Source organism: Rhinatrema bivittatum, chromosome 3 (assembly GCF_901001135.1).
Source record: "Rhinatrema bivittatum chromosome 3, aRhiBiv1.1, whole genome shotgun sequence".
Lineage (NCBI taxonomy): Eukaryota > Metazoa > Chordata > Amphibia > Gymnophiona > Rhinatrematidae > Rhinatrema > Rhinatrema bivittatum.
Window position 1 is genome coordinate 301,120,100 of NC_042617.1, and position 16,728 is coordinate 301,136,827.

General features: G+C 45.5%; 1 protein-coding gene across 1 annotated transcript in view; it reads left to right on the forward strand.

Annotated features, from left to right (window-relative positions):
- The first annotated feature begins 2,056 nt into the window (after nt 1-2,056).
- The window catches only part of TNS2 (tensin 2), a 146,321-nt gene continuing 131,649 nt past the window's right edge, over nt 2,057-16,728 (forward strand). Inside the window, exon 1 of the mRNA XM_029595050.1 lies at nt 2,057-2,200. Coding sequence (XP_029450910.1) covers nt 2,132-2,200 — 69 coding nt within the window. The 5' untranslated portion in view covers nt 2,057-2,131. The remainder of the gene's footprint in view (nt 2,201-16,728) is intronic.

Here is a 16,728-nt window from a genome sequence, read left to right on the forward strand (position 1 = left end):
GGCCTGCAGCGTGTAAATTGTGCGACCAGAATTTTGTTTTTTCACACATCAAGCCTTGATTCTTAAACCCCGCAAGCAGTAGATTTCAGTATCGCAATGATACTAAGTAGGAGGAACCAGAGAGGACGGTATTTTTAAATTTGTACTGGGCCCTTGACTTGCAGATTGACTTAACGCCAGTTTCGGGGGTGGAGTTTATTTGGCTGCATTGAATGCGCATTGGGCGCCCAGCAATTTTCTGCATGGGGGGGGTGGGTAATAGCTAACAGCCTCGTCTAGTACATGGAATTTACATGCGATGAGCACTATCGGCTACGCATTTCTTTGGGCGAGCTAATCTCCTTATTGCATTGGGTGCTAGTCTAGCGCATCCAAAACGTGAGTAAACCTGTCTGCACTTCATCAGCCTCTCGGAGAGGGAGAGTAGGAGTCCTGACACGAATCCACTGAGACTGGGTGCATTCAGAACCCGGGAGTGTAAATCTTAGCACTAGTGCACTCCATGTCTAGGAGCGAGAAGCCTTGCACTGATGAATTGAGAGGTTGGACCGCAGAATCCTGGGAAGCTCAAAGCCGGGCTAGGAAAATAACTCCTGTCGGTGCATTCAGAGGAGCCTGGGGAAGGCTGACATGAGTGCGCTCAGAAGCTGGGAGTGTGTGTGTGAATCCCGGCACCAGCACCACGGGGTTGGGAATTTTGCTGTGTTTATTCTGAAGCTGCCTGTGTCAGTCTCCGCTTTCACAATCCATCTAATATACTCCCAGCCTACCAGCCTGAGCTAATGACAGTCGATGCCAATTAATATGCCAGAGGAGGTGATCCCAAGCTTTGAGTCCATCCTTATAAATAGGATAGGGAGCCCAAGGAAAGATCCTATTACTCTGTACTTCCTGATTTTTTTTTCTTTCAAAAAGCTTAAGAAATGAGAGATTGGAAATCATTAATTTCCTCGAATTGTCCTATTTTATCTTCAGATTTTTACTTCCCTGGGAACATTTTCAAAGTTGGATGCCTGGTTTTTGGGGTGTTTTTGCCCCCCCTCTGTGCCCCCAGATTTTCAGCCTCTGCCCCTGCCCCACAAAGCTCCTGAACCTTGAGCTACTGGACTTTTGTTGTAAAGGTGTCCGCATGAATAAGTCTTGAGCTGTTTTCCCAGCCTATGTTGCTTTCTAAAGCGAGGGCAGGAATTTATTTGGACTATCAGAAACCCAACCCCACCGCCCACCTTTCTTCTTCCGAGAGATTTTTATCTTTCCCTCTCATCCTCTTGCTCTAACCATTCTTTCTTCATCCTCTTCTCATCGTCTCGTTGGTTCTCTCTCTCTCTCTCTTTCATTCCCTTTCTCTCCCATGCCTTTCCCAGGTTTCTCCTCTCTCTTTTTTTAATACTTCTATCCCCCCCCCAGCCCCCCACTAAAGTGATGACATTCACGCGAAGTGCTCTGCTGACGGGCCACAAAAAAAAAAAAAAAGTCTCTCTATATCCGTGCATATTTTTTTCCGGGCAGGACTGCCGAGGAAAGCCTTGCCCGCGAGAATATGGTTTGAATTATTTCATTCCGCTTAGGCTGCCACTATCCCTCTCGCCAAGCTGCCTGCGGATTCCTGTAAATTTCCTTTTCTCTCCTAACCCCAGAGGTTGTAACCTATCCCCTCACTTCGAAAATAAAAAAAATTAAAAAAAAAAAATCTTACACACACACACTGGCTCCCTCCTACCCCAGGTTCCCCCCCTCCCCTCCCCGGTTCTGCGGGACAAGGGCTTGTTTTGCACCTGCGTCTTGGGAGGAGCTCTAAAATTGCAGCTCTGCCTGCCGTGTCCAAGTTTGTTCTGGCAGACGTCTAGAAACTATTAAATGTGTGCTGGGGAGAGGAGGTGAAGGGACATGGGAGGGAGGGCAGGAAGAAGGGAGAGAGACAAGAGGGTTGAGAGAGGAAGGGGATATAGGGGTATAAGAGGAGGGAGGTAGAGAGAAAGAAAGTGAAGGAGAGAGAAGAGGTGGGCGGGAAGGAAGGAAGGGGGCGGAGGCAGGGAGGAGGAGGAGGTGGCGCCTGCAGGCTTGCAGTGTGGAGAGATAAACAGTGGGCAGGAGCCGGGGTCGGAGCTGGTTCTGGTGCCGCGGGAACCCTATGGGCTGTGCGGGGAGCTGGGATTGCAGCGGAGGGAGTCAGCCGGACAGGAGGATGCGGCTCACCAAGGTAAGGAGAGGGGAGGGGAGGCTGCCGTTTCTGGCCGTACGTGGGAGCCTTTCCACCTTCGCCTCTCTCCGGTTGGTTACTGCGAGGAGGGGGTCTCTCTCTCTCTCTTTCCGCGTGTGGGCTGGAGTCGGGGGACTGTGGCTCTCCTGTCATTTATCCGCCTGTACTGCCGCTCAGGAGGGAGCAGGCCGGGCCCCTCGGAGGCAGGGCCACCGATCGCTCTCTTGCCGCGCTTGAAAAGTCTCGCCTGCTCTTGGCAGTAACTTTCCCTGCTGCGGAGGCACAGCCTGGCTCTTACCAGGAGGGGAGGTGCCCAGCTCCCCCCGCACCGCACGCTCTTTTTGAACTTTTGGGGCTTATGCCCTGACCTCAGGGGGGTGGGGGCTGGGTTGGATCCCACTGCTGGCGCCTGCACATGGGGGGCTTTTATTCCAGCAGTGAGGGGAACTGGCTGGAGCCTGCCGAGGGTCAACTTGTGGGGGCGCCGAGGGTCCCTTCGTTATTTGAGGATGCCTCCTTGCAGTCCAAGCTCCTCCACTCCTGCCCTGTTCGCCTCCTGCCGCGGCCTCACCCCTCTCACTCCTTAGCAGCAGCAGCACCGACGAGCACAAAGCACAGGCGCCTCTTATCCATCCCGTAGCTCACCATCCTTCTTCTCACTGCTCTCGTTTGATTAATGTAGCTCATGCCATATGGTTACAATTGTGAACTCTGCAGGGAACTGCTAAGCTGCATGAGGAAGCAGTGTTGGGACAGCAGGGGGTGCTAGAGGGCAGGACTAGGGTGTATTGGCTGGAATGGGGGGGGTCGCAGGGCGGAACTGAAGTGCATTGCCAGAAAGTTGCACGAGGGCCCGAACGAAGGCTGCAAAATAACCTTATTTAGTTGAGATCAGTGGTGGTGGTGCTGGTGCTGCTTTTGATGTGCAGCAGTCCATTAGCCCCTGCTTGGAGTATCTTTAGCAAGTAACAACCGGCCATCGGGTGAGCAGTTGAAAAGAGCTGTACAGAAGCTGTGCTTGTTCAGCGAGGCAGCAGGAGCTAACACTGTTTCCACATTACCTGCCAAAGTATACTATGCCTGGCAGGCTAATGTTGAGGGCAAACGGATTCGCACCAGGAGGAGGAAGAGGAGTGAGCTGTACTGTGTGTTTGTGGAGCTTACAGTCCTCACAAGGGCCAGTGTCCGTCCAGGCATGCAGTTTATTATGTATGTGTATATGTACTTATTTATTTATAGACATGGACATTTTGTGTTTCTGTGGCTGGCGTCTTCTGTCCATGCAAACCGTGTGCATGCATGCAGGGCTTAATTTGTAGATTACAAGGAAGTGGAACCGTGGAGCAGAGGTAGGGGGCTATGGGGTGAGCTGGCCCATTGCCAGGTGTGTCCTGAGTTCGGGGGCTGGGCCAGGGCCAGGAGTGCACTCTTTCTCTCACCCAAACATAGGCAAATGCACTCTTCCTGCTGCTTACTCCCCTGATCCTTCATTTTCAGCCCCTGAGCTGTCCATCCCTCACTGGTGCTCGATGAACTCCAGCAGGCATCGAGCTCTGGTGGGTGAAGGGTGGAGGAGGTTAAGCACTGGTGGGAGCTGGGGCTGGAAGATCACTGGGGTAAGAAGGAGAAGGGTAGAGACAATGGGTCCCTTTCTTTCTACCTTCCTCTTCCTTCTCTGTGCCCTGGCGATCCTGATACTTGCATCACCAACCTCCACCCTTCCTCCTTGATTCCTCCCAGTGGTTCTTGGTCTCCCCCCCCCCCAGTAGACCTAGGACCCCTTCCTTCAGTCCCACTTCCCCACTCAATGTTCACTATCCCCCCCCCCTTCCCAGAAAATTACTTTTTTTTTTCCCAGCAACTCTCCCCCCCCCCTCCCCCCCCCCCTCCCCCCCTCCCCCCTTGGCCATTGGCTGACTCTCCTCTGCCTTAGTGGACAGACTGGTGCGCACCTCCTGCTGTCCTCAGCCACCTCGGATACGAGGGGGGGGGGGGGAGCAAGCATGGAGTTGAAGAGTTGCCTGCTGTTTACTTCCTCAGAAGAGAGAGCAACACCCTGTGCTCTCCCTATTCTCTTCTCACTCCTTCCTCACCCTCCTCCGATTGCCTCACTCGCAGATTGTTCCCCCCCCCCCCCCCCCCCAAATCCAGTAATCTCATTTGCAGGTCACAATCCCTCCAGTGCCCTCACTCATGCTCTCCTCCCCACACAATCCACAGCCCCTTCTGATCCCCATATTCGTTTGGCCCTCCTCAACCCCCCTCACTCTCTCGTCCCTCTGCCAATGCTCACATCCCCCCCCCCCCCACACACACACACTTGGTCTCTAGTCCCTTCCCCCTCCTCCAATGTGGCAAAAGTGGCAGGGCCAGGGGAGGCAGTGCAATAAGTAGCAGCAGGACTAGGCCCAGCCAGTAGTGGCAAAAGCACTGGGACTGACAGGCAGTCACCCCATGACTCTCTGACCTTGGCCACTGGCCACCATGGCCTCCTCACTTGTTCCGGGAAATCGCACAAAAGGCGAGGCCACGTGGCTGCTCTCATTTCAAGAGTGGGCAACTCCAGTGCTCTCTGCTGTGCTTCCTATGGTGGCCTGGTCTGATGTACATTGCCAGTTCAGTTCCACTTCATCAAAAAATAGGAGATAGAATGCCATTCTGGGCCATTGAATTTCCACCATAAATTAAGCCCTGGATAACAGACACAAAAAAAAAATGGGTTGAATTGGCACAAGTTTGAAACTTATGAGCAATAGTGGCATTCATTATGGCCGGATGCGAAGCCTTGACTATTGGCGCTACTGTTCACAAGTTTCAAACTTGCGCTAACTCACCCCCATTCTTGTGTCTGCTCTTTGCTCTGCAGCGTTCCTGCAGAACAGAAAGGGAGCCGGAAGGAAAAAGAGGAGGTGATGGATTAGGGAGCAGAGGGTCTGTCCTCTGCCCTGTCTGCTCCAGGCTGGCCCCCGCTCCTCCTCTTCCCTGCAGGCTGAGGGGAGGGGAGGGGCTGAATTGGAACCCTCCCGCTGTCCTACTTCATAAATCCTAGAAAAAAAAAGTGGGGGAAATGCTGTTCCCTCACAAATTAATCCTTGCATGAAACTGTTCAGGCAGCCCTCCAGCCAGCCCCGTTGTATTCCCTCCCATCCATTGCTGTGCATCCATCCGCCCAGAGGGCATCTTCTGTCCTCCGTTTATACTGAGTGTAACCAGGAGCACTTGTGACAGGACTTCGTGAGCTGTAACTTACTTCGTGCTCTCTAGTTGGAGAAGTGTGTAATAAATAAAGGCTGCTGATGAGGAGAGGGTGGAACATACATTACAGGCATGCGTGTGTGTGTGTGTGTGTGTGTGTGTGTGTCTCTGTGTGATTCTAACCAGATGGTGTATTATGAAAAAAATGATTAGGGTCTACTCTGAATCATGAGGCAAGTCCTTTTCTTTCTCATTCACAACCAAGCCAGCCACACAGGCTCTTGCGCTGCAGTTATTTGGTTGTGACTGCTGGATGTTGAAGCTGTAGGGTCTTGGCTGGTTGCCAGGCTTGCTGGCCCCTCACTCACCCAGAACGAAGTGCACGGGGCTGCAGAGACCTTCTCTCGGCTTGGGCTCCCTCTGTAGCTATTCATGGAGAGCCCAGCATCCCCAGAATGCATGGGACCCCCCTCGAGTACTGGAGGGAGGGAGAGCTGGCGGGGATGGGTGGGGGGCATCACTTCTGCTCTTCTGAAGTGAAATGATGTTACGGGTTACAGGAACTTATTCTGGATTGGGAGTTTCAGCTGCATGCACATTTTCTTGAGATCACAGGTTTACACACAGCTGTGCATATCCAGCATATCCTTTACTGTGTGTGTGAAAGAGAGATCCCCTAACACCTATTTTATTTGGTGCCTCTCCAAATTTTCAGGACATGTCAGAGGGGTACATGAGGTATCTGACAGGGGGCAGCAGAGGAAAATTAGATTCATGCTTATGATGGTAGACGTGTGCATCCCAGAAAGTAGGCTCCTTTAGTTCTGGGTGAAACTTGTTGTCTTGGTAGCTATCTATTTATTTTTATTTTATACTGCTTTGCCAACTATAGCTCAAGGAAATTTACAATACATACAGGTCGATACAGTAAAGTGTGCTCCGTCGGAGCGCACTGTCAGCCTGCTCTGGACGCGTGTTTTCCCTTACCCCTTATTCAGTAAGGGGAGGAAAACATGCGGCCCACCCGCGGCACCTAATAGCGCCCTCAACATGCAAATGCATGTTGATGGCCCTATTAGGTATGCACGCGGGATCCAGTAAGTAAAATGTGCAGCCAAGCCTCACATTTTACTCTAAGAAATTAGCGCCGACCCAAAGGTCGGCGCTAATTTCTTCCGGCGCCAGGAAAGTGCACAGAAAAGCAGTAAAAACTGCTTTTCTGTGCACCCTCCGACTTAATATCATAGCGATATTAAGTCGGAGGTCCCCAAAAGTAAAAAAAAGTAAAAAAAAAAAAAAATTTGAATTTGGCCCGCGGCTGTCGGGCCGAAAACCGGACGCTCAATTTTGCCGGCGTCCAGTTTCCAAGCCCATGGCTGTCAGCGGGCTCGAGAACCGACGCCGGCAAAATTGAGCGTCGGCTGTCAAACCCGCTGACAGCCGCCGCTCCAGGCCAAAAGGAGGCGCTAGGGACGCGCTAGTGTCCTTAGCGCCTCCTTTCCCTCGTTTGCACCGCGTCGCCTAATTTGCATGCTGGAGCATACTGGATAGCTCGCACCGGCAAAGGGCCGGTGCGTGCGCCAGGAGAGCGGGCATTCGTCCGCTCTCCCGCGGTTTTACAGTATCGGGCTGATAGTAAGTAACAAACACATAATATTCATGTGTCTGTGCCTGGGGGAAGTTGGAGGAGATCTTATTAATCTCCAGGACTTCAGGCCTGGTGGTTCTGGATATACTTTATCAAATTAAGAAACATTATCAGATGGAGCCTGTCTGCAGTGGCAGCCTGGTAGGATCTTCCTGTTGCAGGAAATCTCACAGCCTGGTATTTAATCACAGCCCACACCACTTTGCATGCACCTCTCCTGGGTGCTGTTTTCCATGCAGGCGCAGAGTTTTCCCTCATCTAATCTAATAACCTGCCTGACCTGCAGGAAGGTCAAAATGTCCTGTGCTGTCACCAGGGTTGTTAAGCCCTGAAATGTCCTTTTTGGGTGACTCAGACCCCCCCCCCCCAAGTGTACCCTTCCCTTTGGTTTTAGGATGGGGGTAGTACAGCACACAAATAACCTCATTTTAAAGTGGGTGGACTGCACTGTGCTAGATGACTGATCATATCATTGATCACAGGGTCTCGCTGTCTGATGGGACAGGAGGCAGCTGTCGGTACAGAGCCCTTGCCTGGGACTCAGGATGATGCAGGGCACTGGAACGGCTGCACAGGGCAGTGCTGGGAAGGGCACAGAAGTGGCTGGGTTACCTTTTTCCACTGCAAACTTCAGAAGTGGTTGAAGGAACCTTTTGGCTACTGGCACTATGCATTTGGTGGCAGAGCCGTGTGGGCCTCTCTCTCTCTCGCCCTTGCTGCTGTCCCTTTCTGTCCCTCTTGGCATTCGCAGTGGAAGGGCTGACGTCAGCCCGAGCCTGTGACTGTGAGCGGAATCTGGCTTTTATTTCCTCTGTCCCCTCTCTCCTCCCTTCTTGCTTGTCCTCTCAGAGATTCAGAAAGCTTTATTGGCACGACAGTTGCTAAAGCAATACATAAAGGGCTTAGAATGAAAGAAGAATAATGCAAGTCTCGGCACCTTCCCCAGGCCCTGATTCAATCGGAACTCCCCGTCAATATTAAGAAGGAAAACGAGATGGGTGAGCAGGGCTCCAAGCGGGAAAATAAAATAATCTGGTGCACTCTCCATTTCTTTGCCTTTCTCGCGCCCTTCCCTAGTTCTGCTTCCTTGCTCTCCTCCTCCTCCTCCCCCTGTGCTCGGCAGGGTCCAGGCTCGCTCGGGGACGGAGAGGGCTTTGCTGTGGCAGGCGCTGGTCCTTGCCGGCAGGTGGCGCTGCAGGACAGCCGCGCGGGCTGCTCCGATGACTGCTGCCTGTTTTCCGGTATCGGACGGAGCCATCTCAAGCCCCTGCCTGCGGCCTGTGTCCCACAGTTGTACCGAGACGCTCATCAGCTTTAGCAAGCCGGAGCTGAAAACAGACCTGGCTGAAGGGGAAGGTCAAGGGAAAGACTGACATATCCATAGATGTGCTAGATAGATATACCCAGCACTGTACAGATACATAACAGGTCTCTGCTCAATGGAGCTTACAGTTTAGATGAACCACACAATCAAAGGAAAATGTATTTATTTTTATTTATTTCTATGTCTAAAATGCTTTGCTTTAACCAACCCAAAGCAATTTACAATCAGCAAAATATTGAATAATGTACAAGAAATCAAGCCACAACATGATCTTATATTCTGATGCTCCTTGCGATTTGGGGCAAGTCACCATCTCCCACTCTGCTGAATAGACCTATACAATAAGGCCTGTTCAGCAGAGTGCACAGATATACCAGCAGTTGTGTGCGCGTGTTACGCCCAATGCAGCATGTTTTGCGTGCAAAAAAAATGTGTGTACAACAATGCATCTTGTTTAGCACCCTTGCATGCAAATCCCATGCAAATAGGAATGGGAACTTTCAAACTGGAATGCAGGCGACCATTTGTGCGCCCAGGGCCGCGGCCATTTTATAACGTGTGCATGTTATAAAATAGTCTAGCTGCGCGCACATGTGTGCCAAATTAAGTGGGCATGTGCATGCAGATCCTTATACTACCACGTAAAGGGATTTTAAAAATGACGTGCACCAACGCCATTGCCAGTTAAACCAGTTTGTCCCCAGTTTGCCCAGTTAAGGGGTAGGTCCTCCAAACTCCCCTACTTTAATAGCCTTCACTGCACCCCAGTTAGCCCTGATTGTTAAAATCCTGCAGATCCGTACTCTTACTTAAATAATAGATCCTTCAAAGTAAAATTTCGTTATAAAGAATCTGAACCTCTACACTCCCTGCTCTCCTTACCATAATTTATCCTCATCAACAAGCCATTTATGTACATATGTTGTATACTATAGTCTAATGTTCCATGTACTCCTGTTAGTTCTGTTACAACTTGTTATATTTATTACCATGTTATAATGTAAAATATTCTTGTTATATTTATTACCATGTTATAATGTAAAATATTCTTATATCTATTTAATACCATGTTATAATGTAAAATAGGGCTGTTATCACCCTATTCCTTTAGTTATCTGGAAACCGATGTGATATCTCGATCGAATGTCGGTATACAAAAGAAATAAATAAATAAAAATAAATAAATAAACCTATTAAACTTCAATTTGGAGTACCGCAAGGATCCTCCCTCTCCTCAACCCTGTTTAACATCTATATGCTTCCGTTAAGCAGAATTCTATCCAGTTTTGGTCTAACTCATTTTATCTACGCTGATGATGTTCAAATTCTAATTCCAATTGAAAAATCCATAGACCTAACTCTTAAACTCTGGGATATTTATCAATCTGCCATTGAAAAAGTACTAGCCCAAATGAATCTCTCCCTTAATACCAAAAAAAATCAGAAATTCTATACATTTCACCTAAAATAAGCAAAGCAAAAGAACTTGAAATCCAAGAAGCCGCCAAAAATTATCCCATCTCCCTGGAAGTACGAGATCTAGGGGTCCTTTTAGACTGCAAATTCACGCTGAAAAACTGGGTTAAAAATGTCATTAATGACGGTTACTTTAAATTACATATCCTTAAAAGATTAAAACCCCTTCTATTCCCTAAAGATTTCAGAACTGTTTTACAGGCACTGGTTTTGTCTAAACTGGACTACTGCAATTCTTTATTCTTAGGTCTCCCAACAAATAAAACAAGACCATTGCAACTCCTGCAGAACTCAGCAGCTATACTTCTGACAGGATCCAGACGATCAGATCATATAACCCCAATATTAAAGGACCTTCACTGGTTGCCTATTAAATACAGGGCCCAACATAAAACTCTTACCCTAATTCATAAAACGCTATACAATAATAAAATTGAATGGCTAACATCCTCCCTTCATTTCCATACTCCCTCAAGAAATACTAGATCAAGAGGTACAGGAATGATACCCATTCCTTCCCCTAAAATTGCTCATCTAAATGGTGTCAGAGAGCCATTTCTATTGCTGGGCCCTAACTATGGAACTCTATACCAAAAGAACTATGATTGGAACCTGACATCAAATTATTTAAAAAGGGCATCAAAACCTGGCTTTTCAAACAAGCCTTCCAAGAACTATTAAATTAATGTTTTAAGAATACTGGACATATATCAAGGTAATGTATAGTTTTAAATGTATTATCTCTGCACTCACTATCCTGCCTCTCTAATAACTTCAACTTTATTAACAATTAGTTTACTATGCTAATTAGTATTTTAGTCTGCTTAATTATATTATGAAACCATGTATTTACTTCCTTTTCTTTTTGGAAATGCAAATATTATTAAATGAATATTTGTTACCTACTGTAAACCGGTCTGATATGTTCGCATGAAAAATTCGGTATATAAAGAATTATAAATAAAATAACTTGCACCTCCTCCATAGCAGAAATAAACTTTTGCAGCAGGGGATCTAGGTGCAGTATTTACATGCACATCTCTGGTTCATGCCCCGCTCAGATCATGACCATACCCTGCCCCTTTTTGAAAACTTTGGAGATACATGCAAAATTGGGTGGCTTTTAAAATTTCAGTGTGCGCAAACCCAACTTATTTGCGTGTCCCCTAATTAATGTGCATGCTGGGCTTCTAAAATTCACTTTTAAGGCATTAGCTATTATCCCTAATGCAGAGAGGTGTGCAGACGTAACTCGGGTTTTCTTAGTGCTTGAAATTTTACTCCTGGTCAGAGATGGAGTAAAGTTTCCAGTTCTAGTAAGCCCTCTGGGGATTGGGAAATACCTATAGTATCTGAATGTAATCTGCTTTGAAGTGCTGAAAAAATTGTGAAAAGCGGAATATAAAAAAAAAAAATCTAAATCAGGCACACACAAAGCATGTTTTCTGCCTATAAATATGCTTTCTGCACATAAATTGCTTTCTACGCCGAAATTATTTTTGTGCATAAGTCTTTTATGGGCACAAATATGAGTTCTGTGTGCATAAATCATGACTTCGAGGTTCCCGAGCTGAGTGCACTTTTAAAAAAAACTTTTTATTAATTTTCAAAACAAGGAGAAACGCATTTGTTCAGGTTCAAAGAAAATATACTTAATATTTTCACTGTGGTAAGGAAAATGGATCACACATAAAGCCCCGAGAGCAATAGCCTCCTAGCTCATTGCCAGACATTTTTCTATGAACCTCCCTAGAAAAGTTAGGAAAAATCTGGATTTTTTTGGTCAAAAAAAAGAAAAAAAAAAGTGTAGCCCAATGTCTAAAGAATAATGTAAAAATGGTATCACGATCCTGAGGAAAGGCAGAAGCTACTAATAATGTCCTTCTATGTTGAAATGATTTCAGCAGATCTTTCTAAGTACTCAATCAAATTTAGGGTATCAGTATGTTCTATCAATTGAGGAGCCTCATTTTGTCCTTCACTCACTATCAATGGCAGAATGAAAGCCATTGTGATAGGAGGAAACACTTCTTTTGGAATTAGCAAAACCTTCTGCAGATACTCCCTGAAGTTATCAACAGGGGCACACAAACCTACTTTTGGAAAATTAAGCACTCATCATAAATTGAAGCATTCTCCATATTTTCCAGCTTCCTCTGCGTGGACAAATTAGCTTTTACCAGTTCAGTTTGTACCATCTCTATAGCATCTGACCACTTTTCTAAGGCGGCAGTCTTTCCTTAAACTTCCAGGGATCTCTGAATGGATTAGTATGAATATCAGTAGTGACCGTAGTTAGAGAAGAAACTGATTATTCTAATGAAACCAAAGCATTCCACAAGGAATCCAGAGACACTTGGTCTCAATAATGGAGAGTGTCTAGCTTGGCTGGGAACAATAGATGTTTCACCCCCAACAGGGGAACTCAGCACACCTGCACTACTTGCCAAAAACCATAGCACCTTCATCTCCTGCTGCTCTTCTGGTCGAATCAACCCTCGCAGCTTCACGCCAGTGTGACCCTCTGGGGAGAATGCAGAGCTGGGCCCTTCAGCTGACACAATCTACAGCGCAGCCGTAGGCGTCGAAGCACGTGACTGTGCGCCTCCTTCTCTGTCCCCTGGAAAACAAGGGAGCAGGAATGACTACCGCTCCTGGGAAAAAATGTTTCAGCATCAGAATAGAGGTCAGCTCGAGCCTTCAAACCTGCATGGAACAATAATAGTCTGCTGTCACCTAGGAGTCCCTCCGGACATGGCTGAAGGTACTGCCCAGGGCCTACCTCTCTTCAAACAAGAAACCAAACAAAGGCAAAAGTATTCAGCAGAGAGCTCCCAGCACATCTTGCCTTCAGGAAGCCATCTTGGATCTCCGTGAGTGCACATTTTAACTCATTTTTGTGCGCACATTTTTCCAGTCAGCGCACTTTTTGCACCTCCCAGTTCATTAGCCTACCATTAGGCTACCACGTTGGCAGGCCAATGCAATACAGACGTGCTAAAAACTGGATGCACTTTTTTTAACAAGTACACAATCACCTCTCCTGGGCGCTTGATGCAATAGGCAAATGAGCCGCTGCACTAAAAAGGACGCAACAGTGATAAATTATGCATCCCTAATGTATCCTTGGCATTGGGTGTCCAGGAGAAGTAGCTGTGCATGGGTTAGAAAACGAATGCTTAAGATTACGAGCGTCCATTTTCCTAATTTGTGCACAGACCCAGGTTAAGAAATGGACGCTCGTTAATTGAGCATCCATTTTCCTAACCTGACCACCAGCAAGATTTTTTTTTTTTTTTTACGTTACTCCTTTTTTTGGTTCCTCCAACTTAAAATCACCCCGATATTAAGTCGGAGGAACTACAGAAAAGCACATGTTTATTTTTTACATAAGGGGGTAATAGCTAATAGCCTCATCAACATGAATTTAAATGTGATGAACGCTATTAGCCACGTACTGGTTTGGACGTGCGTTTTGGACACTCTAATCCCCTTATTGCATAAAGATTTATGGACACGCGTCCAAAATGTGCATCCGACTGCGTGTTAACCTGTGTGCTAGCCTGAGCGCAAGGTATTGCATCGGCCCGCTAGAGTTAAAACATTTTTTAACCTGTGCGTTAAACTTTGTGCTGAATTTCAACATACAGTTTTAACCCACACATTATTATATCACCCTCTTAGATTACAAGCCCTCTGGGAAAAGGGAAATATCTACTGTGCCTGAATGTAACTTGCTTTGAGCTACTAATAAAATGGCTTGAGCTAAATCTAAATAAATACATAAAATATCACAATTTTGTAATCCTCCAAATATTCCAAAATCTCCCGCAATATTTAAGTTCTTATTTGTGCACCCATTAAAACCCCACATAACCATCAATTCTCTTAACCTGATGCCAGCTCCTCCTCCCCTCGCCTCAATGGTATTAATCAAATTGAGACAATGGGATGCACTCCCTGATCTCAAGACCATTTCTAACATGATCTTTGGAACCAGCCAGCCAGGTCCCTATCAGATATGGACTTCCCCTCCCAACTATTAAATCACACTACAGGGAATTGTCCAAATAATCAGGGATAATGCTAACTAAATAGCCACATTTCTATAGCCTAAGTGGCTGATGTAGTAAGCTGAGCATTACAACTGTGCACTGAAATTCAGTTCAGTTTCTTAATGCACGCGTTAAAAACCTAACTCCCAATGAATTAAGCAAATGGTATGCAAATGCAGCAGGAGTTTATCCAGAAAATGTACATATAAAAACAATATTTATGCACATAGATCATGTTTTCCAAACAGAAGAACCATTTCTGCATATAATATGACTTATATGCACAAAACATTTTTTTCTATACACCTTATTACATCAGCCCACAATTGCACTCTCTCTCTCAACACAGGTTCTTTGAAATCTAGGCCCCCATTAGAACATAATAACATAAGAAATTGCCATGCTGGGTCAGACCAAAGGTCCATCAAGCCCAGCATCCTGTTTCCAAAAGAGGCCCAACCAGGCCACAAGAACCTGGCAATTATCCAAACACCAAGAAGATCTCATGCTACTGATGCCAGTAATAGCAGAGGCCATTCCCTAAGTCAACTTGATTAATAGTCATTAATGGAATTCTCCTCCAAGAAATTATCCAAACCTTTTTTGAACCCAGCTACACTAAGTGCATTAACCACATCCTCTGGCAACAAATTCCAGAGCTTAATTGTGTGTTGAGTGAAAAATAATTTTCTCTGATTAGTCTTAAATGTGCTACTTGCTAACTTCATGGAGTGCCCCTAGTTCTATTATCCAAAAGAGTAAATAACTGATTCACATTTACTCATTCAAGACCTCTAATGATTTTAAAGACCTCTATCATATCCCCTCTCAGCCGTCTCTTCTCCAAGCTGAACAGCCCTAACCTCTTCAGCCTTTCCTCAAAGGGGAGTTGTTCCATCCCCTTTATCATGATGCGATTTCCATCGTGAATACTGGTATAGAAAAATTCAAAATAAATAAAATAAATAAATAAATCATTTTGATTGTCCTTCTCTGTGCCTTCCCCATCGCAACTACGGTATATCTTTTTTGAGATGCGGTGACCAGAATTGTACACAGTATTCAAAGTGCGGTCTCACCATGGAGTGATAGAGGCATTATGACATTTTTTGTTTTATTAACCATTCCCTTCCTAATAATTCCTAATATTCTGTTTGCTTTTTTGACTGCTGCAGCACATGAGCTGATGATTTCAAAGTATTATCCACTATGATGCCTAGATCTTTTTGCTGGGTGGTAGCTCCTAATATGGAACCTAACATCGTGTAACTACAGCAAGGGTTATTTTTCCCTTGTGTGGACAAGTGCAACACCTTGCACTTGTCCACATTAAATGTCGTCTGCCATTTGGATGCACAATCTTCCAGTCCTGCAAGGTCCTCCTGTAATGTATCACAGTCTGCTTGTGATTTAACTACTATGAATAATTTTGTATCATCCACAAATTTGATAACCTCACTCATCGTATTCCTTTCCAGATCATTTATATATATATATATATATATATATATATATATATATATATTGAAAAGCACCGGTCCAAGTACAGATCCCTGAGGTACTCCACTGTTTACCCTTTTCTACTGAGAAAATTGACCATTTAATCCTACTCTCTGTTTCCTGTCTGTTAACTAGTTTGTAATCCACGAAAGGACATCGCCTCCTATCCCATGACTTTTTAGTTTTCTTAGAAGCCTCTCATGAGGTACTTTGTCAAACGCCTTCTGAAAATCCAAATACACTATACCTACCGGTTTACCTTTATCCATATGGTTTATTAACCCCTTCAAAAACATGAAGCAGATTTGTTAGGCAAGACTTTCCTTGGGTAAATCCATGTTGAGTGTGTTCCATTAAACCATTTCTTTCTATATGCGTTACAATTTTGATCTTTAGAATAGTTTCTACTATTTTTCCTGGCACTGAAGTCAGGCTCACTGGCCTATAGTTTCCCAGATCGCCTCTGGAGCCCTTTTTAAATATTGGGGTTACATTGGCCACCCTCCAGCCTTCAGGTATAATGAATGATTTTAATGATAGGTTACAAATTTTAACTAATAGATCAGAAATTTCATTTTTTAGTTCCTTCAGTACCCTAGGATGCATACCATCCGGTCCAGGTGATTTGCTACTCTTTAGTTTGTCAATCTGGCCTACTACATCTTCCAGGTTCACAGTGATTTTGTTCAGTTCGTCTGACTCATCACCCTTGAAAACCATCTCCGGAACTGGTATCTCTCCAACATCCTCATTAGTAAACACAGAAGCAAAGAATTAATTTAGTCTTTCTGCAATGGCCTTATCTTTCCTAAGAGCCCCTTTAACTCCTCAGTCATCTAATGGTCCAACCGACTCTCTCACAGGTTTCTTGCTTCGGATATATTTTTTAAAGTTTTTATTATGAGTTTTTGCCTCTACGGCCAACTTTACTTCAAATTTTCTCTTCGCCTGTCTTATCAATGTTTTACACTTAACTTGACAATGCTTATGCTTTATCCTATTTTCGTCAGGTGGATCCTTCTTCCAATTTTTGAAGGATTTTTTTTTTTGGCTAAAATAGCCTCTTTCACCTCACCTTTTAACCATGCCGGCAATCATTTTGCCTTCCTTCCACCTTTCTTAATGTGTGGAATACATTTGGACTGCGCATCTAGGATTGTATTTTTTAAACAATGTCCATGCCTGTTGAACACTTTTAACCTTTGCAGCTGCACCTTTCAGTTTTTATCTATTTTCCTCATTTTATCAAAGTTTCCCTTTTGAAAATTTAGTTTTAGAGCTGCAGATTTACTTATTGTCCCCCTTCTAGTTATTAGTTTAAATTTGATCA